The 23,916-nt window shown below is 49.1% G+C and overlaps 1 protein-coding gene across 1 annotated transcript in view; it reads left to right on the forward strand.

Moving 5' to 3' along the window:
• Positions 1–21,194: 21,194 nt before the first annotated feature.
• adora2b (adenosine A2b receptor) overlaps positions 21,195–23,916 on the forward strand; it is a 39,372-nt gene continuing 36,650 nt past the window's right edge. Inside the window, exon 1 of the mRNA XM_059655467.1 lies at positions 21,195–21,539. Coding sequence (XP_059511450.1) covers positions 21,214–21,539 — 326 coding nt within the window. The 5' untranslated portion in view covers positions 21,195–21,213. The remainder of the gene's footprint in view (positions 21,540–23,916) is intronic.

Genomic DNA, 23,916 nt, shown 5'->3' on the forward strand with positions numbered 1-23,916 from the left:
CTTCTTAGTAAATTCCAAGATGGTGGCGTTGGCCTGGTAGTTAGTGTTCGGGCTTCTGGGCCTATCTGCTCCAGCCCAACCACATCATTCTGTTTCTCTCCTTTCTCATCTTTTTCTGTCTCTTTTGTTGTTTTCTCACCTTCCGACATTGTGGGGAAGCCAGTGAAGTACTCAGCAGGTCGAAGGTGTGTGGACAGAAGACATCTAGCCACAGGAGGCACAGAGCATGGAACTTGGCAGGTTGTTGGCTGCGGGAGTGGCAGTGCCCGGAGTGAGGACTTCGGGCTACAGTAGGCCCAGATTGTGGACTCAGGCCTTGGCGGGTCATTGGCTGTAGCGATGGTGAGGCCTGGTGCAGGGACTCCTGGCTACTGGAGGCCTGAAACACAGGGACTCTTTGAGGCGTGGTACACCTTGCGGAGACTTTGCAGAAGCCGTGGAACTGTGTTTGGAAACCCCTTGTACAAAAAATGGACTCTATTTATGTAACTTCATTTTATTCTTTTGGTAACTCAAAATGGTGCCAGATGATGGCAACATGTATATGACAATAAATAACTCATGGCTCATAATACTCATTATAAGACGACTTGAGGACAGGAGCAGGGATGTGTTGTTGCAATTGTATGGCGAGACCACACCTAGAGTGTCATGTGCAGTTTTGGTCTCCTTACCCAAGGAAGGTGTTCTCGCTGTGAAGGGAGTACAGTGAAGTTCTACCAGACTGATCCCGGAATGACAGGGCTGATATATCAGTGGTTGAATCGTTTAGGATTATATTCACTGGTGTTCGGACGAAAGTGGGGGTGGGGGCAGAATCTCATAGAAACCTATGAAATTGTAATAGTGTAGATGCAGGAAGGATGCACCTAATGATGCAGAGTCCAGAGCCAGTGGTCCTAGTTCAAGGATATCAGATAAACCAAATGGCACTGAGATGAGTTTAAATTTCTTCACCCAGAGATTGGTAAGCCTGTGGAATTGTCTGCCACAGAAAGTAGTTAAGATTATAAGATTTCCAGAAAGTGTTGGATATGACACTTACTACTTAAACGTTAAAGGATATGGGGAAAAGCAGGAAAATGCTTTTGAATTGGTTGACAATCATGATCAGTTGAGGAATTTTATTAGTTACCATACAAAGACATGCTCCCCAACACTTCCCCAAATATTAGCTGTAGAATCTTTAATTTCATGTGAATGGGCACCAAAATGGTGTGATGCCTCATCCAAAGGACAGATATATGTAGGCCTTCTGTTAAATGAATAAATGCTTGAGATATGTAGTTTTATTTTGCATTCCAGGAAGCTCCTGTGTATCTGGGAATATCTCTTTAACTCTGTAATTTTCCCTCATCCAGAATATCGACATCATCAATTTTAGCAGTAGCTGGAAAGATGGGTTAGCGTTTTGTGCCCTGCTACACACCTACCTTCCTGCTCATATCCCCTCCCAGCAGCTGTGCAACCAGGACAAGGTGACCTAACACAGAGCTTTGTCCATATATATGGAGCCTGTTTGTTTAGGTTTCTGTGTTGTCTGTGTAAATGTGCAAATCTATCTAAAAATGAGCAAAGACACTAACTCCCACCAACATAAAGCATCCGTTAATTTAACTGCATCTGGGTCAGCCTCAACTGAAAGTGTTTTCTCAATGTTTCTAGGAGTTAGCTTTCTTTGCCATGCAACAAAGCTCCAATCTCATTTGGAGTTTTGTGGAGGATATCCTGAACCAAGGGGACTTTGTCTTATTCCACAAGTCTTTAACTGTAGCTCTGTGTCATTGAAGGATCCTGAAACTGCTCCCTAGCCAGGCCATGCTTGGATTCAGGCTTACTGTGTATTCACAACATATTCCTATAAAATATTCATATTATGATCTGATACTTTCCTTATTATTTGACAGAAGAGAAACCTAACCTTGGCATTTCAGGTGGTAGAAAGTGTTGGGATCAAGTCTACTCTGGTAAGGAAGCTTGGCATTCGGATGTAGCATTGTTACTCTCTCTGTTATTTGTAGGATGAGTGTTATTGAATGGAATCTTATAGGGCTCTGATTGACAGGGAGATCTGTATGAAATCAAACAAGACATTTTATGAGGCCAAACATGACATCAGGAACACCTCCCTCCATCTTTCATGTTTTTGATGAGTGTAGTGGCAAGTGTCTCACTAGGCAGTGGCCAGTTGCTATTTAGGGGAATTATTGCTTGATAAATATCTTGTTAATGGACACCTTGCCTTATTAATGTTCAGCTTCCTCTCTTCCAAACAAGCTAAACATGCTTGACATTGGGGAAACCTGGCAAGAAAGTCAGAGCAGATGTGTACCTGGTGAATTCAGCTCCTGACTTGCTCAATAACCTCAATGTTGGATACCAGTCACCAACATCTCAGGGCAGACTCCATGGCCACTGGCCACACACTCCCCACATCCACAGGCAGTGGCATCAACATATCCACACTCTCAGAGTCCTCACAGCACATCTCTGATCTACTTCCTGTACTCTTCATCTTGGGCTGCACTGACAACTGTTAACGTAATGCTTCAGCAAGGACACTGTGCTCAGATACAAGTACCCAGTTTTTGGACTGGACTGCATCCCTGGGCTGTTTTCCTACTGCTGTAGCACCACTCATTCTAACACTACATGGATTCTCACAGCATCTTTGCCTTGCATTGTGTTGCCTTTTCACATGTTTCTGCAATATCCAGAGATACCAGGCTCACATCACTTCTGGAACAAAAACAAAGTTGCTGGTAAAGCTCAGCAGGTCTGGCAGCATCTGTGAAGGGAAAAGACAGAGTTCACGTTTCAGGCCAAAAGTTCTGAGGAAGGGTCACTGGACCCGAAATGTTAACTCTGTTTTTTTCTTCACAGATGCTGCCAGACCTGCTGCGCTTTTCCAGCAACTTTGTTTTTGTTCACGATTCATAGCATCTGCAGTTCTTTCGGTTCACATAACTTCTGTCTGGCCTTGCTATTTAGAGCTGATACAAAGCTAGCAAGTTTGTCCTGATTATCAGCTGGGGTCAGTCAAGTGAAGGAAGATTGTCTTAGCTTAAGGGGCCCTAGCGCTGTGGAGTTGAGGATGGTTTCCCAACACCAACCTGCTCAAGGCATTTCAAGTCCCTTTATTCAGTGCTTGTTCCCATTCCACTATTGATTTCTTCAGGACTTCCAGCAAGCTTTTACTTTTCAACTGTAATTCCTGAGGCAAAGTAATTATTCCACCTGTCTTTCATTTCCCTGTAATCATTAACATTACCCTCACTTTCAGTCTTTAGTGGGTCAACATTGCTCCTTACCACTCACTTTCATTTTATGTATCTATAAAACTTCTTCTCATTGATTTTGATGTCACTGGCAAGTTTCCTTTTGTAATCCTTTGAATAGCAAAGAAAACTCAGTGCGCTGAATAGCCGATTTCTGCTTCTATGTCTCTTTGTCTTATGGTCTAAGCTGGAGTGGAAGCAAGTCATCTTTCATCCTGGGGGACTATCTACGGAAAATAAGAAAAGTTTTTGTACGTTTGTGTGAGTCTGTACGTGCATCCCTTTCTATGTGTGTCCGTGTATATTGTGTTTATTTTTCTCTGTTTTATGTTCAACTGCCAATTTTTAATGGAGTATTTATAGCTAGTACTGGCCCCACAAGAGCTTAATTTCCTCTCCTCTATTTTTGTATTGTTTCACAGTTTTGATTCATTTCCTTTTGGCAGTGCAAAATAAATGGGTGAACAACTTACATTAAAATGGAGTAGGCAGAAACTTGTTACAAATTTGTTAATCACTGGTAAAATGGATAATGAAAGTGCTGAGAGATTTGGAAATAGAAATTATTGTCCTATGTACAGGCCATAGTGATCTGTTGAAAATAACTGCAGCTGATTCCTACATATTTCATTCAGACGTGATAAACAACAAAGCTTTTTGAAAGTTTTCTATGAAGTGGCAAAGATGCAACAACAACGGCCAAGAGAAACACTGAATCTGACAGAAAGGTCTCTGTTGTCTGGCCTGTTATAGCGAAGGAAAAGATAACTAATATTGGCTGTTTGCCTCACCACCCCCAGAACATCCCTCAGGTGGAGACAGATTCCTTTAGCAATTCCAATGTGACAGATACAGTAAAAAAAGTACATCAGGAAATTAGCATTGTAATAAATGGATTCTCACAGAAAACTGAACGGGTTGTTGGAACTGGAGCTAACACACCCATGGAGCATATCCTAGGCCCAAGTCAGTGAAAAACTGGCTCCTAGCAGCAAGGCAGTCGGAACTGATTCATTGAGGATTAGAGCAGGTCATTCGAGCGGAGTGAGACTATCGGCACCCTGCACCCGCCTGCCCCCACCCCCAAACCCCAACCCCGGCCCCTCCAAAGGAAATATTCCCAGGAAGGTCCCAGAGTGCAGTGCAGAGTGGTATCTGCAACATAATCAGTAGGAGAGGCAGATATCGAATGGAGACTAAATATATATCCCAGATGCTCAAAAAGGTTGTTTGCTCATGAGGGAATGGTCCTAATCAGTCCTGGGTTCAACCGAGCACCATGTTACCCAGTCGAAGCTGCGGCTGGCCCAGTCCCTGTGAGAAGCAAGATTTCATTATCCTAGGAGTGTTGACACATAAAACTTCTGACATGTCCTTGTGCTGCTTCCTTTCTACTCAATTTCTCCAACGGTTTTTCCTCATTCATTCTCTCCCAGGACCTGAATGAAATGTTGAGGTCAGAACGCCCTGACTGGCGGTCTCTGATGCGATATGTGGCACAGATCTATCGGTACTTTGAGAGCTGACGGCAGCGGGGAGATGCTGCCGCTACCTACGTCAGCAGTTCTCATGAAGAAGCTGGAGACCCATCATATGTTTAACAAGACATCAGTCATTAGAAATAACAACTGTTGCTGACATTGGTTTCTTTAAGAATTTCTAGCCAAGGTGTATTTAAAATTAATAGAAAGCAGATAAAAGTAACTGATATCTGGCCTGATGATCATATTTATATAGAAAATGAGATCGTTACACATAAGCACTTCGTATCTGTCAAAATGGCAAAGAAAAATCATGTGGTTATAACATTCATTCATAATATCACTGACACCTTTCCTTAGCTGGTTAGGCGGGGAGGGAGCTTACGGGTGTTTCTAAATGGAATCTTTGGTCCCACAATGTAGTGCCTAGACCATATTTCCACATTGAGAGGCTGACGTTATGTTAGATGAGGACACTGCTCAGGAACTGTAAACATTGGCTATATTTTGGCAGGAAATGTTCACTAGGGTTTACAGCAGAGAAACCCAGTGCCGCTGATGAATTGTTACACCATCATTACACATCAAATGTCTTAGCTTCAGTCATAACTTGTCCCACATCACTTTAACTTTTCATCAATTGACAACGCTAGAGAACATTGGAGCTAACCAACAACATGTGCACAGATATACACGTCCAATAAACACACCATCAGGAGGAGCAAGGTTAGGGGCTGGAGGAGGAGATGGGGAGAGGCTGGAGGACGAGAGGAGGTGGGGCCGGAGGAGCGGGGTAAGGGTTTGAAGGAGACGGGAGAGACGCTAGAGGGGATGGAATCGGCTGGAGGATTGTGCACTGATAACGGACATCAATACTAATGCTGTTACTGACAGAAGTCTGATAACTATTGCTTTATAATGTCATAATGAAGCGTCTTAAAATTGTTTCATGAAAATGACTTGCTAAAGCTCTGACGTAGCTCAGTCCTGACAAACAGTGAAACAAACAGGGAAATATGGAACAATTTACAGAGCAGGCCTCTTGCTTGTTGGTGGTTGGTAAAATAAAACATTAAATGATCAAATGATATTCCTATTTGACAGTGAATTCATTCTGCTTGTTAAAAATCCCTTTGATTCAATTGGAGCTCTTTTCCATTGTATTTTGGACATCCAGATTTGCTCCTGATATACATCTGTATCCAAGGAGACTGATCACAGCAGAATCTCACAGCTGGCTCAATCACAATCCCTCCAACTTTACTTGATAACCTCCAGAAGCAGTTGACCCCTGCTTTAAGCATATTTGTGGCTACATGGCCTCCTAACACAAAAAGTATTGTGCAATAAATTGAGTAAGTTGTCTACATGGACAGAACAATCCCTGATATACTGAATAGAGAACCCCATGAAGCAATTCAGATAGGCGAAGGAATTGTGCAAAGAGCAGCCAGAAATGGCAATAACTAAAGCGTGAGACTGAATGGGAACAGGGAACGTTCCTACACACTTAGTAATAAACAACCAAATACAGAATAACAAACAGTAAACCAAACAGAACCAAAACACAAAATGTTGGATCTGTGCACAACCAGGCAGCATTGACCGTGAACTCAGGTTCTGTCCAGATGTTTCCTGGCCCGCTAGGCATTTCCAGCATTTTTTGCTTTAATTTCAGATTTTCAACATCTGCAATATTTCTGTATTTTTTAGAAGCAAAGTTGAAGTTGAACTCCAGCTGAAGTAGCAGGACCCCATGCAGAGGAGGTTTATGGTCAAATACTCCGAGACAGTTCACTGCTGACAATTTATGCCTATTCTCAAGATATTCCAAATGTAGTAAAACTTTAAACAAAGGAAGACTTCAATACATTGTTTTTCACAAACCCAGAATTTCCAAAAGCATTTTGCAGCCAATGCAGCTGAAGTGTTGTTACTGTCATGACAGTGAAAACATGGTGGCCAATCTGCACAGCAAGATCCCACATCCAACAAGGTAACAAATGACTTAAAATGTACTATTGATGTTAATCCAATGATAAAGATCTTGTCCAGGCCACAGGAAATAATGAGTTGCTCTTCTTTCAAATATTGTAGTGTGGATAGCAAGAAGCTTTTTCCCAGAGTGGGGGGACTCAATTACTAGGGGTCGAGTTCAAAGTGAGAGGGGAAGAGTTTAAGGGAGATATGTGTGGAAAGTTCTTTACACAGAGGGTGGTGGGTGCCTGGAAAGCGTTGCCAGCGGAGGTGGTAGACGCAGACACGTTAGCGTCTTTTAAGATGTATCTGAACAGGTACATGGATGGGCAGGGAGCAAATGGACAGAGACAGAGGATCTTGATCAGCGCAGGCTTGGAGGGCCGAAGGGCCTGCTCCTGTGCAGTAGGTTTCTTTGTTTCCTTGATCTTACATGTCCAGCTTTGAGAGTAGATCAGTCTACTTCTCAATTAAAGTCAAATCAATTAACTTCTCAATTGAAAGCCACCACATTCCTCAGCACTGACCCTCCGACAGTGCGGCGCTCCCTCAGCACTGACCCTCCGACAGTGCGGCGCTCCCTCAGCACTGACCCTCCGACAGTGCGGCGCTCCCTCAGCACTGACCCTCCGACAGTGCGGCGCTCCCTCAGCACTGACCCTCCGACAGTGCGGCGCTCCCTCAGCACTGACCCTCCGACAGTGCCCACTCCCTCAGCACTGACCCTCCGACAGTGCGGCACTCCCTCAGCACTGACCCTCCGACAGTGCCCATTCCCTCAGCACTGACCCTCCGACAGTGCGGCACTTCCTCAGCACTGACCCTCCGACAGTGCCCACTCCCTCAGCACTGACCCTCCGATAGTGCCCACTCCCTCAGCACTGACCCTCTGACAGTGCCCATTCCCTCAGCACTGACCCTCCGACAGTGCGGCACTTCCTCAGCACTGACCCTCCGACAGTGCCCACTCCCTCAGCACTAACCCTCCGACAGTGCCCACTCCCTTAGTACGAACAATTTAAAATTGTAAAGAGTTTTGTAAAAGTAAATCTAGAAAATGACTGAAAGTTCCATTGTTAAAGCACAGCTGGGTGATACGGTGTTAGCAAAAATATCAAACCAGGACGTTATAGAATATTGCTCGTTCAGAATATTGGCTTCCCAAAGAGATCAGCAAAGGACAAAACCTATGAAATTCTCTAGGATCCAACTGTAACTATAACAGGATAGCTACAGAATGGATGAATATCGTAAAGAATTGCCTTTATATATTCCTCATTATGTTATTATATTGTGATCTGATTTGAATGCCAGTTTTTTGGAGATAGTAAACCTTCAGAGTTTTGTGATTGACTGGATTGTGTCAAGGAGATCAGGGCATGGATCTGAAACTGGTCCCAGGTCCTGTCCCTTCTGCCACAGTGAGCATCTGCAGCAGCTTTGGGAGTGTGGGCACAAGGACCTCTGAAGAAACTGAACACTGATGGGTTTTACCTACCCTTATAAACATTCCTGTGGTGCTTTGCACAGAAGATATGGGAGGTGCTGCCTGGTCCTTCTTTGTTTGAGGTGAGGGATGAAGCACTCCATTTGTAAAATGTGTTCAGTGTAAAAATGGGCATAAACAGGAGCTGGCACCTTGGATTGTCTCAGTTTAAGAAGAGCTTGTGTGTTTTAAGGAAATCCCTAAGTTTGATGATATCAAAATACAAAGTAGAGAAATGAATGAATTCAGGCCAATGCTAGCAGGAAGCAGAAACAACGATATGTTGAGCAGTTGTTCTGCAGCTTAATAATTAACATAAGAGAAAAGAGACAAAGTGAGAATGTGTTCAAAGGGAATAGGGTCACAATGTACTGATGACAAAAATCTGGAAGGGTTCAGGCAGATACATTCTCAACCTGCCAGTTTATGCATGGCTGCGATGGAAAGGTAATTGTGGTAAGAGCATTGTTTTAGCAAAGGAAGAGGCTGCAAATTGCAGAAAGCTTCAGTAAAGACTGTGTTGCCATGTGGGTCCACTGAACAGTTTGAGCTGTGACCACTTGTGACCTAGGAGAGGATACAGAGATTGTTCTCAGCATCAGGAGTGATTTATGAATATTGGCTAAATTTGGATTGTTTTTGTTGGAAAACAACAGACAACCTCACTCAACAAAAAGTACTTCACTGGTTATAAAGCATTGTGGGATGTCTTAAGGATGTGGTATCGCAATAAATAAGTAGAAACTGTTTTTAAATTAATCACATGACAGGAGGGACTGAGAACTGAGGTCAAGTGAAAAGCTCACTTGCATTACATAAAGCCACTGAAGCCGACACCTTTCCTGCACACAAACATTATATTCAGAGGCAGTGATGTTCTGTTCGGAAAATTGCGATCAAGCACTGTGATGTGAATGAGTCAAAAATCAACTTTCCCTTCCTGAAGCATCAATTCATTAAACCATAAATTCACCATATAACAATAATACATCTTCCATAATGCCTTCAATGGAACAAAGTTACAGCTCGCCACAGTCACCAAAACATTTTAATGGGTTCTCATAAAAACCCATCTGGTTCACTATTGTCGTTTCAGGAAGAAAATTTACCATTCTTACCTGCTTTGCCGTACATGTGACTCCAGACCTATAGCAATGTGGTTGATTCGAAACTGCCCTCTGAAATGGCTGAGCATACCGTTCATTTCAAGAGCGTTTAGAAATGAGTGCCAAGTGCTGATTGAAGTATAGGACATTGGGTGGTGGGGTTACCCACTGACAGCCACTCTCTTGCCATCATTGCTGAATCACCAACTTCCCGTGATCCCTCATCCTCACAAAATGATTTTTTTCTCCGGGGTTACTAACCTATGGCTTGGGTCATTCTACAGCAGAGGAGACCTTACAGCAGGTTTGATCCTGTGGAAGGGAGGGAAAAGGTAGAGGCAGTGGTGACAGTACTGAACTAGAGAGATGATGGTATCCTGGTAATGTCACCAGACCAGTAATACAGAGACCCAGGCTAGTGCTCCGGAGAGATGGACTCAAATCCTATTTACATCCCATGCTCAAACCCAAACCACTCCCCACCCCAATGTACAGAAGCATGTTTCTCTGCGGGCTTTCTGTGAATGACCCATGACAAACTGAAACATCATTTAGAACACAGACCAGAGAACATAAGAGCAGAAATAGGCCATTCAGCCCAATGAATCTGCTCCACCATTCAATGGGATCACAGTTGATCTGATAATTTTCCAGTTTCCTGCCTTTTCTCTATAATACATGGTTCTCTACCTGATTAAAATCTGTCTATCTCAGCCTTAAATATACTGAATGACTCCAGCCAGTTAGAGACCTAAATTAACCACATGGGCACCTACCGTCTGTGGCAAAGCCTAGACGATATACCAGGCAACAAGGTGAAGCAGAGCAGAATGGCAGACAAAAATACATCCCTCCCTGATGTACTCAATGCATGTTACACTCGGTTCGAACAGAGGGTCAGTGAAATAGTGATACCTGCCCTGTTGGCTTCAGATGCACCTGTACTCCCGATCACTGCTGCAGATGACAAACCAACCTTCTTGAGTGTGATCCCACAGAAAGCGACTGGCCCAGACAGAGTCCCTGGCCATGCACTCAGATTCTGTGCAGATCAGCTGGCAGGACCATTCGCTGACATCTTTGATCTCTCCTTGCTACAATATGAAGTCTCCACCTGCTTCAGGAAGATGATCATCATCCCTGTATAAAGAAAACACATGCAGCGTGCTTTAATGATTACTGCCTGGTGACCCTGAACTCCATAATTATGAAGTGCCTTGAGAGTTTAGTCATGGCTCACATCAGGTCTCCCAGTCTACGTTTCATAGAGCATTCGCACTCTGTGAGCGACAAATGACAACACCTTCGGGTCGCCAACCATTTTAACCCACCCTCCCACTCCCTGGGTGGCATGTCCACGCTGGGCCTCCTGCAGTGTCACAATGACTTCACCTGCAAACTGGAGGAGCAGCACCTCATATTCCGCCTCAGGAACCTACAACCCAATGGCGTAAACATGGAATTCATCAGTTTTAAAATCTCTCCAAACCCGGCCTCATCCCATGACCAACTGTCCCTCTCATCCTCACCTCCTCAACCTGACACAACCTGTCCATCTTCTCTCCAACCTATCTGCCCCACCCATCCCACTGACCAATGCCCACCGCTTCCTAGCTGCACCCATCTACCACCATCCGACCTACCTTCCCCAGCCACACCCCTCCTCTCTATTTATTGGAGTGCCATTCCCCCTCCCCATTTCTGAAGAAGGGTCCCGACCCAAAATATCAACTTTTCTGCTCCTATGATGCTGCCTGCTCTACAATACAGTGTTGCCTCTAGCCTCGCAGCCTGCAATTTGCCTACTGGTGCAACAGGTTCATGGTAGACACCATTTCCCTAGCCCTACACTATCCCTGGAACATCCGGACAATAAGGAAGCCTACATCAGACTTCTACTTATTGACTACAGCCCCACCTTCAACACTATAATCCAACCAAACTAACTAGTGAGTTTTGAGAAGATTTGTAGCTCAGGTTGAGGTTCTGGATGTGAGTTTGCTTGCTGAGCTGGAAGGTTAGTTTTCAAACGTTTCATCACCTTTTTTTTAATTTGAAAAAATATACTTTATTTGTAAGATGTACAAAAAATAAAACATATTTACACACCTACCCAGTCATGCAAGCTGCTCCGGGTCACCCAGGGGGTACATACACCAACTAAAGGAAGAAAACAAAGAAGGGAAAAAAAACAAAGCAAAGAAAATACCCCGGCAGTCGTCACCCCGCACAGTCCCCGTTGGCCCGCTGACCAGTTGGGGAAGGCGCCACCCGAGGGGTTTCACACCGTGGTCTTTCCCCACCGCACCTTGGCAGCGGCTGCCCCAAGCTTCAGCGCGTCCCTCAGCACGTAGTCCTGGACCTTGGAGTGCGCCAGTCTGCAACACTCGGTCGGGGTCAGTTCTTTCAGTTGGCAGGCCAGCAAGTTGCGGGCAGACCAAAGAGCATCTTTCACCGCATTGATGGTCCTCCAGGTGCAGTTGATGTTGGTCTCAGTGTGCGTCCCGGGAAACAGCCCGTACAGCACGGAGTCCCGCGTCACGGTGCTGCTCGGGACGAACCTCGACAAATACCACTGCATCCTCCTCCAGACCTCCTGCTCATTGGCACACTCCAGAAGGAGGTGATTGACAGTCTCGTCCCCCCGCAGCCACCTCGAGGGCAGCGTGCAGTGGCGCAGAGATTCCGGGCATGCATAAAGGATCTCACTGGCAGAGCCCCTCTCACTGCCAGCCAAGCAATGTCCTTGTGCTTGTTTGAAAGTTCTGGCGATGAGGCATTCTGCCAAACGACTTTGGCAGTCTGCATGGGGAACCACACGACGGGATCCACCCTCTCCTTTTCCCGAAGGGTCCCGAGGATACTACGTGCTGACCACTGCCTGATGGCCTTGTGGTCAAAGGTGTTTCCTTTCAAAAATTTCTCCACGAAGGACAGGTGGTACGGAACGGTCCAACTACTCGAAGCGTTCCGCGGCAACGAGGCCAGGCCCATCCTTCGCAACACCGGGGACAGGTAGAACCTCAGTAAGTAGTGACACTTGGTGTTTGCGTACTGAGAATCTACGCACAGCTTGATGCAGCCTCACACAAAGGTAGCCGTCAGGGCGAGGGTGGTGTTCGGTGCGCCCTTTCCCCCCATTTTCCAGGTCTTTGTACATGGTGTCCCTGCGGACCTGGTCCATCCTCGACCCCCAAATGAAGTGGAAGATGGCCCGGGTGACTGCAGCGGCGCAGGTCCAGGGAATAGGCCACGCCTGCGCCACATGCAACAGTACCAAAAGCCCCTCGCACCTGACAACCAGGTTCTTACCCGCAATGGAGAGGGACCGGAGCATCCACCTGCCCAGCTTCTGCTTCAATTTGGTGATACGCTCCTCCCAAGTCTTAGTGCACGCCCCAGCTCCACCAAACCAAACACCCAGCACATTCAGGTAGTCTGTCCTGACGGTGAAGGGGATGAAGGAGCGGTCGTCCCAGTTCCCAAAGAACATGACCTCACTCTTACCCCTATTGAATTTGGCACCCGAGGCCAGTTCAAACTGGCCGCAGATGTCCAATAGTCTACTCACCGACCGACGATCGGTGCAGAAGACGGCGACGTCGTCCATGTACAGGGAGGTCTTGACCTGAAGGCCTCCGCTGCCTGGGATAGTCACGCCCTTCAGGCTCACGTCCTTCCTGATGGAGGCGGCGAAGGGCTCCACACAGCACACGAACAAGGCAGGAGAGAGCGGGCAGCCCTGCCTGACTCCAGATCTAACAGGAAAACTGTCTGATTTCCCACCCGTTGATCGAGACTGCGCTAACGATGTTGGCGTAGAGCAGTCGATTCCAATTGCGGATGCCCTCCCCGAACCCCAATTTGGAGAGTATGTCCCTCATGTAAGCATGAGAGACCCTGTCGAAGGCCTTCTCCTGGTCCAGGCTGACGAGGCAGGTGTCCACCCGCCTGTCCTGTACGTAGGCGATCGTATCCCTGATGAGCGCGAGGCTCTCAGCGATCTTCCTGCCTGGCACAGCACAGGTTTGGTCAGGGTGAATCACCGACTCCAGGACAGACCTGACCCGGTTGGCTATGACCTTGGCCAGGATTTTGTAGTCCACGTTCAAAAGTGAAATGGGACGCCAATTCTTAATTTCTTCCCTCTCCGCCTTCCTCTTGTAAATGAGGGTGATGATGCCCTTCCTCATGGACTTGCACATTTCCCCTGCCCGAAGTGCACTATCGTACACCTCCAGCAGGTCCTGGCCGACCAGGCCCCACAGAGCGGAATACAGCTCCACCGGTAAGCCGTTGCTTCCGGGAGTCCTATTCCTCTCCAAGGACTTGAGGGCTCTGGTCAGCTCGTCCAGGGATATCGGCCAGTCCAGCCACTCCCTCGTGCCGTCGTCTAAGACCTCTGTGATAGACGACAGGAACGACTCGGAGGCCGTGCTGTCCGCAGGCTTCGTGTCATACAGTCCGGCATAGAAGGATCTGCTGATCCTCAAAATGTCGGGCCGAGACGACGTCACCGAGCCGTCGTCCTCCTTCAGCCGGCTAAGCACAGAGCTCTCTTTGTGCACCTTCTGAAAGAAGAAACGCGAGCACGTCTCGTCCTGCTCCATGGAGCAGACCCTGGCCCCTCACTTCGCGGAGGTCCTCCGTGACATCGACCTCCATCAACTGCAGAAGGAGCAGGTTCTGCACCCTTTTCTGGAGTCGCGACAGCTTTCCCCGCCTCTCTCTTACCTTCTGAACACCCTTGAGGACAAAGAACCTCTTGATGTTCTCCTTCACCGTCTCCCACCAGTCGCCTGGAGACTCAAAGAGGGGTTTCACGGTTCTCCAACCGGCGTACTCCCTCTTAAGCTCCTCGACATTCTCTGGTGTCAACAGAGTCGTGTTGAGCTTCCACGTCCCCTTTCCGGCCGGCTGGTCGTCCTGTAAGTGACAGTCGGCCAGCAGGAGGCAGTGGTCAGAGAAGAACACCGGCTCGATGCCGGTGGACCTGACCGAGAACGCCCGTGACAAAAACAGGAAGTCTATCCTTGAGCGGATAGACCCGTCTGGCCCCGACCAGGTGTACCTCCGCTGTGCTCCGTCTGCAGGGGTGCTGAAGACATCGAGCAGCTTGGCGTCCTTCACCGTGTGCATCAGGAATCTGGACGTGACGTCCAGTTGACTCCCCCCACCCGCTGTCCCCGCGCCGGATCTTCCATCTGTATCGATGATGCAGTTGAAGTCTCTGCCCAGGATGACCGGCCTGGACGTAGCCAGCAGGGGTGGAAGCCGCTGCAGGACGGCCAACCGCTCACTCCGTACCGCTGGGGCGTACACGTTGATTAGTCTCAGGGGAGCGTTCCTGTAGGTGACGTCAGCCACTAGGAGGCGCCCCCCCCACCACCTCCTGAACTTGAGAGATGGTGAAGTTGCGCCCCTGCAGCAGAATAGCCAGGCCCGAGGAGCGACAGTCGTTACCCCCTGACCAGATCGAAGGCCCACAGGTCCAGGCGCCGGACCATTTCCCGTACCTGCTGAGGTGCGGTATCCCGCACTCCTGCAGAAACAGGAGGTCCGCCTTGATGGTGGTCAGGTAGGCCAACGTGGAGACACATCTTGCAGTTGACTTGACGCTGCGCACATTAATGGTCGCAACTCGTACCCCCATTGTGGGCAGTGACCGCAGTACCCTCCCCAAGTCCAAGGTCCAGCCCCTCCATCTGTCCCTTCATGCCCATTGCCCGGGCTAACTGCTGGACGCTCTCCGGGCTGAGGAAACCGTCCGTGCTGCCTTCTGGGTGGCATCCCCCCGTCAGGGGTGCGGAGGCAGGAGGGTCCGGCTCCAGGTCAGGCTGGGGACGCGCTGTTTCCTCCTTCCCGCCTGGAAGTTCCGGGGGCCCTCCAGTGCTCCAGCGGCACGTGACTGGGTGTCGGAGGGAGCCTCAGGACGCCTCCCGTCACCTGGAAGCGGGGTGCTGCTTTCCTTCCCCCTTGAGATCTTTAACTTCTGCTTCAGGTGGGCCCTCTCCGAATCCCCCTCGTCAGAAGAGCTCTTATAGCCCCCCTGTAGCTGCCTCTTCCTGCCTGATGGTTGTGGTTCTTGGGCCCGTCGACGCACCTTCCTCCTCGCTTTCCGGACTGTTGTCCACTCCCCTGGGTCGCCTGTCGCCGCCTCCATCGACTCCAGGTTGTCGGGGGGGGGGAAAAAAATCGGAGCCTGCAGGGGTGCTTTGCTGGGCTCGGGCCCATCCTGCAGGGCTGGGCCCTCCTGCACGGCCTGGCCCTCCTGCACATTAGTGGGGTCCTTGCTGGGCCCTGGTGCCTTCCTCTCCTCCAGGGGGGCTGGCCCCGCATTGCCCCTGCCAGCGACCTGGGCGTAGGTGGTCCCCCGCCGCGGGCATGCCCTATAGAGGTGGCCCGCTTCCCCGCAAAGGTTGCAGCTTTTCTCTTGTGGGCAATCCTTTGCAAGGTGTCCCTCCTCCCTGCAGTTCCTGCAGATGGTGGCTTTGCAGTCGGCCGCCACGTGACCTGACCTACCACAGGCATGGCAGACTTTAGGTTGCCCTGCATAGGTCAGGTAGCCCTTGATCCCACCGATCGCGAAGCTGGACGGTGGGTGTACGACATTCCCGTCCGCACCCATCCTCAGCGTCACCTTGACCTGCCTCTTACTCGTCCAGATGCCAAAGGGGTCCATGATGTCAGTTAGGTCCCCTTCCACCTTCACGTACCTTCCGAGGAAGGTCAGGACATCAACTGCTGGCACATGCGGGTTGTACACGTGTACAGTCACCATACGGCTCCTCTGCGCTGGCATCACAAACAGCGGGACAGCGGTCAATACAGAGAGGGGGCCCTCACCTCCTTTCTCCTTGAAAACCTCCAGGAAGCGCTCGCAAAGCTTGGCACTCCTGAAGGTCACATCGTAAAAACCTCCTCCAGGGAAATCCTGCAGGCAGTAAATGTCCGCAGCAGCGAACCCACAACAGTCCAACAGGACCCTCTTCACGAAGAAGGTGCGATCCACAGGTGCACCTTCATCCACCTTCTTTACGGAAACACGGATGGTGTTCCGGACCCCCTGACCTGGGGCACAAGCACTTGCCGCAGCCATCGTTGCAGGTTGGCTGCTCCCCTGAACCAGCGTTAGGCCGAAGCCAGCATTAAGATCCACCGGTCGCAAGGGTGCACAGCCAACCCGACATCTTCCTTCCACCTCCAACACAGCGCTCTCCTCCTCTCGGTCCACAAGTGAGTGGTTCTTTATTTTGTTCCAGATGTAAGCTAGTTCACTGAGCTTGCCGGTTTGTTCCCAGATGTTTTGTCACCATTCCAGGTAACATCATCAGTGAGCCTCTGACAAAGCACTGGTGTTATGTCCCACTTTCTATTTATCTGATTACGTTTCCTTGGGTTGGTGATGTCATTTCCTGCGTTGGTGATGTCATTTTCTGTTCTTTTTCTCAGGGGATGGTAGATTGATTTGGAGCCAATGTGTTTGTTGATGGAATTCCGGTTGGAGTGCCATGCTTCTAGGAATTCTCGTGCATGTCTCTGTTTGGCTTGTCCTAGGATGGATGTGTTGTCCCAATCAAAGTGGTGTCCTTCCTCATCTGTATGTAAGGATACGAGTGATAGTGGGTCATGTCATTTTGTGGCTAGTTGATGTTCATGTATCCTGGTGGCTAGCTTTCTGCCAGTTTGTCCAATGTAGTGTTTGTCACAGTTCTTGCAAGGTATTTTGTAGATGACGTTTGTTTTGTTTGTTGTCTGTATAGGGTCTTTTAAGTTCATTAGCAGCTGTTTTAGTGTGTTGGTGGGATTGTGGGCTACCCTGATGCCAAGGGGCCCGAGTAGTCTGGCAGTCATTTCGGAAATGTCTTTGATGTAGGGGAGAGTGGCTATGGTTTCTGAGCCCGTTTTGTCTGTTTGTTTGGGTTTGTTGCTGAGGAATCGGCGGACTGTGTTCATAGGGTACCACATTCCACAGATTCACCACCTTATGAGAGAAGAAATTCCTAATCATAGATAGTGGGAACTGCAGATGCTGGAGGATCCAAGATAATAAAATGTGAGGCTGGATGAACACAGCAGGCCAAGCAGCATCTCAGGAGCATAAAAGCTGACGTTTCGGGCCTAGTCCCTGGAAACGTCAGCTTTTGTGCTCCTGAGATGCTGCTTGGCCTGCTGTGTTCATCTAGCCTCACATTTTATTATCTTAAATTCCTAATCATCTCTGTTTTATTCTGAAATGCCCAAAAAAGTCCTAAACTCTCTCTCAAAGGGGAGCAACCTTTCCATATCCATCCTTTCAAGTCCTCAATGATTCTTATATGTTTCAATAAGGTCTACTCTCATTCTCCTAAACTCCAATGAGTACCTCCCAACCTACTAAATCTGTCATCATAAGACAGTCCCTCCATATCAGGTATCAGCCGAGTGAACCTTCTCCAGTTCCAGTATATCTCTATTTAGATAAGGAATCCAAAACTGTTCACAATATTCCAGGTGAGGTCCAAATACTGCCTTGCTTAATTTTAGCAAACTTCTCTTTCTTTGCTCTATTCCCATTGAAATGAAGATCAACATTCCATTTGCCTTTCTTATTACCCATTGAACATGGATGCTAGCATTTTAAAATTCATACAAGGACTCTCAAATCCCTTTGTATTGCAGATTTCTACAGTGTTTCTCTAGAGAAATAATATTCAGTTCTTTTATTCTTCATATCCAAGTGCATAACCTCACCATTACATTTCTTCTGCTAAAGTTTTGCCCACTCGCTTAACCTGTGTGTATCCATCTGCAGATTCTTTTTGTTATCCTCGCCACTTGCTTTCCAATCTTTTTTGTGACAATGGCAAACTTGACGACACTACATACACTTTCCTCATCTAAACCATTAAAATATACAGTAAATAATTGTGGCCCCAGCATTGATCCCTATGGCACTCCACTTGTTACAGGTTGCCACCTTGAGAATACCTTCCCCTTATCCCAACTCTCTGTCTTCTATAAGTTAGCCAGTCCTTTATCCATGTTAATATACTACCACCAACATCATAGGCTCTTTATCTTATTAATAAGCCTAATGTGCACAGCCTTATCAAATACTTTTTGAAAATCCAAATATATTACATTGACCAGTTCTCCTTTATCTATCCTGCTTATTACCTCTTCAAAGAATTTTAGTAAATTTTTCAGGTTCCCCTTCCTGACTCTGACTCTGCTTGATTGGATTATCCATCACTAAATTTACCAAGGCACCTTAGACAGCGCCTGCCCAATCCATGACCACTACCATCTACAAGGACAGGGGCCACCACTCTGCAAGTTACCTCCAAGCCACACACCATCCTGGCTCAGAAATGTATTGCTGTTTCTTCACTGTTCACTGGGTCAAAATCCTGGATTTCTCTCCCTAAAGGCATTTTGGGTCCAACTACAGCACATGGATTGCAATGGTTCAAGAAGGCAGCTCATAAAAACCTTCTCATGGTGGCAACTAGGGATGGGCAATAAATGCTGGTCCAGTCAGCAATGCCCATGTCCGATGAATGAAAAATGTTCTTTCATTTATGTACTCCATAGTCTAGGTTAGCTCAGTTGGCTGTACAGCTGGTTAGTGATGGGTTCCATTCCTGCACTGGCTGTGTTTGCCGAGGATTCTCCTTCCCACCCACCCCTTTGGGTTCAACCACTACCCAGTTGTCTCTTAAATGACACAGCAGCCCTGTGATCTGGTAAGACTGTGGTGATTTTACCTTTATAATAGATTCTAAGCCGTTCCCAGTAATAGGTGTTAAACTACTGGCTTATTTTCTTGTCTCCCTTTTTTGAATAAAGATGTTACAATGGGATTTTTCCAATCTTCTGGGGCTTTTCCAGAATCTAAGATTCTTTGGAAGCCTAAGCAGTTGTTGTATCAGCTGGAGATCCCAGGAATTCAACAAATCTGAGAGAAATTGTCGGCTGTTCCCAGAGAGGTTAACCCCAATTAGAACACAGGCTTGAAGGAACAGTGGGAAAGTAAGAAGCAGCTGAATAATAGTGAAGATATACGGTGGCTGCATTGGGACTTGATGCTTGGATTGCCATGACTTTGAGTACAGATTGCCAATCCGTGCAAAATTTTGAGGTTGTTGATTATATGTGGTGTCTTCATGCTAAATAATATGTTCAGATAATTGACTTGTGCTGATTCTGTAGAGTATGGTTAGACAGTGCACTGTGCAGTTAGACGCTGTACAATGCGGTTAGACACTGCACTGAGTTACTGAATAATACTCTGAATGCCCTAAAATAAAACAAAGAATTACGAATGCTGCAGATATAAAATTGAAAGTGCGTAGCACATTGTTTATTCACTCATGCCTTGATACCATTCTTAACTGGGAAAATCTTTTTGCTCCTGAATTTGATGAGGGAGCGGGGAAAGGGAGCCTTCCACAAACTGGGCCGAATGGCCTGCACTTTAGGTATTCTGTGTGTTCTTTTGTGATCAGTGCGAGCAGGCGGATAGCTGTACTGTTTGCATCTGCTCACACAGCGAGGGTAAATGCTTTCGCGATTTGAAGACGTTCCCTCAGGGGATGCTGTTCTTTGAGACACTCCCTGCCGAGCCAGAGTGAAAACGTGTCTGAGCTGGGCTCGCAATCTGGGAAAGTGAGAGACAGAGACCGGGACTGATCCAACAAACCCAGAGAAGGGAAAGATACTCCGCAAAAAGTCAAGCATGAGAATTAGAGCGGCAGCGTAAACTTAAAGGTGAAAGACTGCAAGGGAACAGCGAGACACAGGGGCGGAAGAGTGAGGGAAGAGGAGAGAGGGACAGAAGGTGTGAGTGTGAGGGAGAAGGAGTGAACGTAAAGGCGAGGAGAGGGGCAATGACGGGTGGGGTGTGAGGGGGGGGGTTAAAAGGCTGGGGAGGGGGCAAGGCGGAGTGAGGGCTGTCCCCGGGAGCCCGGACCGGAAACGTTCACTGTGCTTCTCCCTCTCAGACGCTGCCGGACCTGCTGAGCTTCTCCAGCAACTTTGTTTTTGTTCCCGGGAGCAGTGAGTGGTGTGAGCCGCCCCCCCGGGAGCAGTGAGTGGTGTGTGCCGCCCCCCCCCGGGAGCAGTGAGTGGTGTGAGCCGCCCCCCCGGGAGCAGTGAGTGGTGTGTGCCCCTCCCCCCCCCGGGAGCAGTGAGTGCCCCCCCCCCCGGGAGCAGTGAGTGGTGTGTGCCCCCCCCCCCCCCCCGGGAGCAGTGAGTGGTGTGTGCCCCCCCCCCCCCCCGGGAGCAGTGAGTGGTGTGTGCCCCCCCCCCCCCGGGAGCAGTGAGTGGTGTGTGCCCCCCCCCCCCCCCCGGGAGCAGTGAGTGGTGTGTGCCCCCCCCCCCCCCCCCCGGGAGCAGTGAGTGGTGTGTGCCCCCCCCCCCCCCCCCCCCCCGGGAGCAGTGAGTGGTGTGTGCCCCCCCCCCCCCCTGGGAGCAATGAGTGGTGTGTGCCCCCCCCCCCCCCCCCCCGGGAGCAGTGAGTGGTGTGTGCCCCCCCGGGAGCAGTGAGTGGTGTGTGCCCCCCCCCCCCCCCCCGGGAGCAGTGAGTGGTGAGTGGTGTGTGCCCCCCCCCCCCCCCCCGGGAGCAGTGAGTGGTGTGTGCCCCCCCCCCCCACCCCCCCCGGGAGCAGTGAGTGGTGTGTGCCCCCCCCCCCCCCGGAGCAGTGAGTAGTGTGTGCCCCCCCCCCCCCCGGGAGCAGTGAGTGGTGTGTGCCCCCCCCCGGGAGCAGTGAGTGGTGTGTGCCCCCGGGAGCAGTGAGTGGTGTGTGCCCCCCCCCCCCCCCCCCCACGGAGCAGTGAGTGGGTGGTGTGTGCCCCCCCCTCCCGCCCCTGGCAGCCCCAGGCTGGCGGGTTGCTGCAGCAGGATGGAGATTAGCTGGGGTTACATGTTTCTCGAGCTGCTGATCGCGGTGCTCGCCATCCTGGGCAATGTGCTGGTCTGCTGGGCTGTTGCCACCAACAACAACCTGAAAAGCGCCACCAACTACTTCCTGGTGTCTCTGGCTGTGGCCGACATCGCCGTCGGAGCTTTCGCCATCCCATTCGCCATCGTCATCAGCATGGGCATGAGCACCCGTTTCCACGGCTGCCTGTTCCTCGCCTGCTTCGTCCTGGTGCTCACCCAGAGTTCCATCTTCAGCCTCTTGGCAGTGGCTATCGACAGGTACCTGACCGTCAGCATCCACCTCAGGTAGGGGCCACTTCCACCCCCTTGGGGTGGGGGGTGGGGGCGAGGGGTTTGGATTGGGCAGTCTTCACTCTTTCCTCCCCCCCCCGCCCCAGGGTGGGGGAATTTTTCTTTAATTTGTTTGAGGGCATGTGGAGTTGCATATTGAGCAGTCAAGAGTGAAGCCCATTGCTGTGGGTCTGGAGTCACGTAGAAGCCAGACCAAGTGAGGGCGGCAGATTTCTGCCCTGGAAGAGATGAGTGGCACAGCTGGATTGGTATGACAACAGACAGTAGTTACATGGCAGACGTTAGGCTGATTTTCCATTGAATTCACATCTGACCATCTGCCATGGTGGGATTCAAACCCACTGGATCATTGGCATTCCCACCATGCCAACCTGCAGCATTCCAGTACCCTGTTGTGGTGGGAGATAGGAATCATTAATCAGGCTGTATTTGGAATATTGTGTACCATTCTGGTCACCACACCATGGGAAGGCTGTGGAGCCTTTGGGAAGAACATAGAAAAGGTTTACTTGTGCATACGGTTCTGATATATATCGTAATAGCTCTGTTCCCGTGCAATCTTGTCTTGTAAGAAATTTGCACAGCGTCTGCACCATTTAAGTAAGTGAGGTTAGAATCATGTCATAGCCAATACAGGTAAGGAAAGTTCTCGTTCTACAAATAGTGGTCTAAATTCTTCCATCGCACTGAAGAAACACGCATTATATCAGAACCCACTGTATGTTGCCTGGTTTGGAGGGTATGAGCTGTGAGGAGAAGTTGACAAACTTAATTGTTTTCACTTGAATGTTGAAGGGCCAAGGGTGACCTGATCAAAGTTTACAAAATTGAGAGGAATGGATAGTTTTCTTCTTAACCCAGGATGGAAATGTCGGTTACTAGAGGACATAGGTTTAAGGCAAAAGGGGGAAAGCTTCAAAGTGGCAAGTTTTTTTTACAGACTATGGTAAGTGCCTGGAAAGCACTGTCAGCTGTGGCGATAGAAGTGGATACAATAGTAACTTTTAGGAGGCGTCTTGATCGATCCAGGAATAGGCAGGGAATAGAGGGATATGGACTGTGTGGAGTGAAAAGGTTTTCAGTTTAGAAAGGCATCACGTGTTGGTGGGCCAAAGGGCCTGTTCCGGAACTGTACTATTCTTTTATCTTTGGATACAAAGAGCTGCCTGTCCCTCAGGAGATTTTGAAGCTGGTGAAGTCCACATTGATACCATTGGGCTGCAGGGTTCCCAAGCGGAATATGAGTTGCTGTTCCTGCAACCTTCGGGTGGCATCATTGTGGCACTGCAGGAGTCCCATGATGGACATGTCGTCTGAGGAATGGGAGAGGGAGTTAAAATGGTTCGTGACTGGGAGGTGCAGCTGTTTATTGCGAACTGAGCGGAGGTGTTCTGCAAAGCGGTCCCTAAGCCTCCGCTTGGTTTTCCCCAATGTAGAGGAAGCCACAATGGGTACAATGGATACAGTATACCAGACTGGCAGATGTGCAGGTGAACATCTGCTTGATGTGGAAAGTCATCTTGGGGCCTGGGATAGGGGTGAGGGAGGAGGTGTGGGGGCAAGTGTAGCATTTCCTGCGGTTGCAGGGGAAGGTGCCGGGTGTGGTGGGGTTGGAGGGGAGTGTGGAGCGAACAAGGGAGTCACGGAGAGAGTGGTCTCTCCGGAAAGCAGACAGGGGTGGGGATGGAAAAATGGCTTGGGTGGTGGGGTCGGATTGTAGATGGTGGAAGTGTCGGAGGATGATGCGTTGTATCTGGAGGTTGGTAGGGTGGTGTGTGAGAACGAGGGGGATCCTGTTTTGGTTGTTATTGCAGGGAGGGGTTGTGAGGGATGAGCTGCGGGAGATATGATCGAATAGGGGATGGTTTTTTTTTGCTTGAGATGGAGACAGAGAGGTCCAGGAAGGTGAGGGGCATGTTAGAGATAGTCCAGGTGAACTTAGAGTTGGGTGGAAGGTTTTGGTGAAGTGGATGAACTGGTCAAGCTCCTCCTGGGAGCATGAGGCGGCGCTGATACAGTCATCAATGTAACGGAGGAAGAGTGGGGCTTAGGGCCAGTGTAGGTATGGAAGAGGGATTGTTCTACGTAACCTGTTTTTTAAACCTAGAAACTGATATTCATTTCAAGCTCACGGACTCACACAGCTACCTATAATACACCTCCTGCCAACCACCTTCCTGCAAAAATACCATCCCCTATTCCCAATTCCTTCGCCTCCACCACATCTGCTTCCATGATGAGGCTTTCCACTCCCCTACATCTCAAATGTCCACGTTTTTTAAGGACCGCAACCTCCCCCCCCGCAGTGGTCAAGAACGCACTCGGCTGTGTCTCCCGCATTTCCCGTAACTCATCCCTCACACCCCCTCCC

The sequence above is a fragment of the Stegostoma tigrinum genome, chromosome 27 (genome assembly GCF_030684315.1).
Source record: "Stegostoma tigrinum isolate sSteTig4 chromosome 27, sSteTig4.hap1, whole genome shotgun sequence".
Classification (NCBI taxonomy): Eukaryota; Metazoa; Chordata; class Chondrichthyes; order Orectolobiformes; family Stegostomatidae; genus Stegostoma; species Stegostoma tigrinum.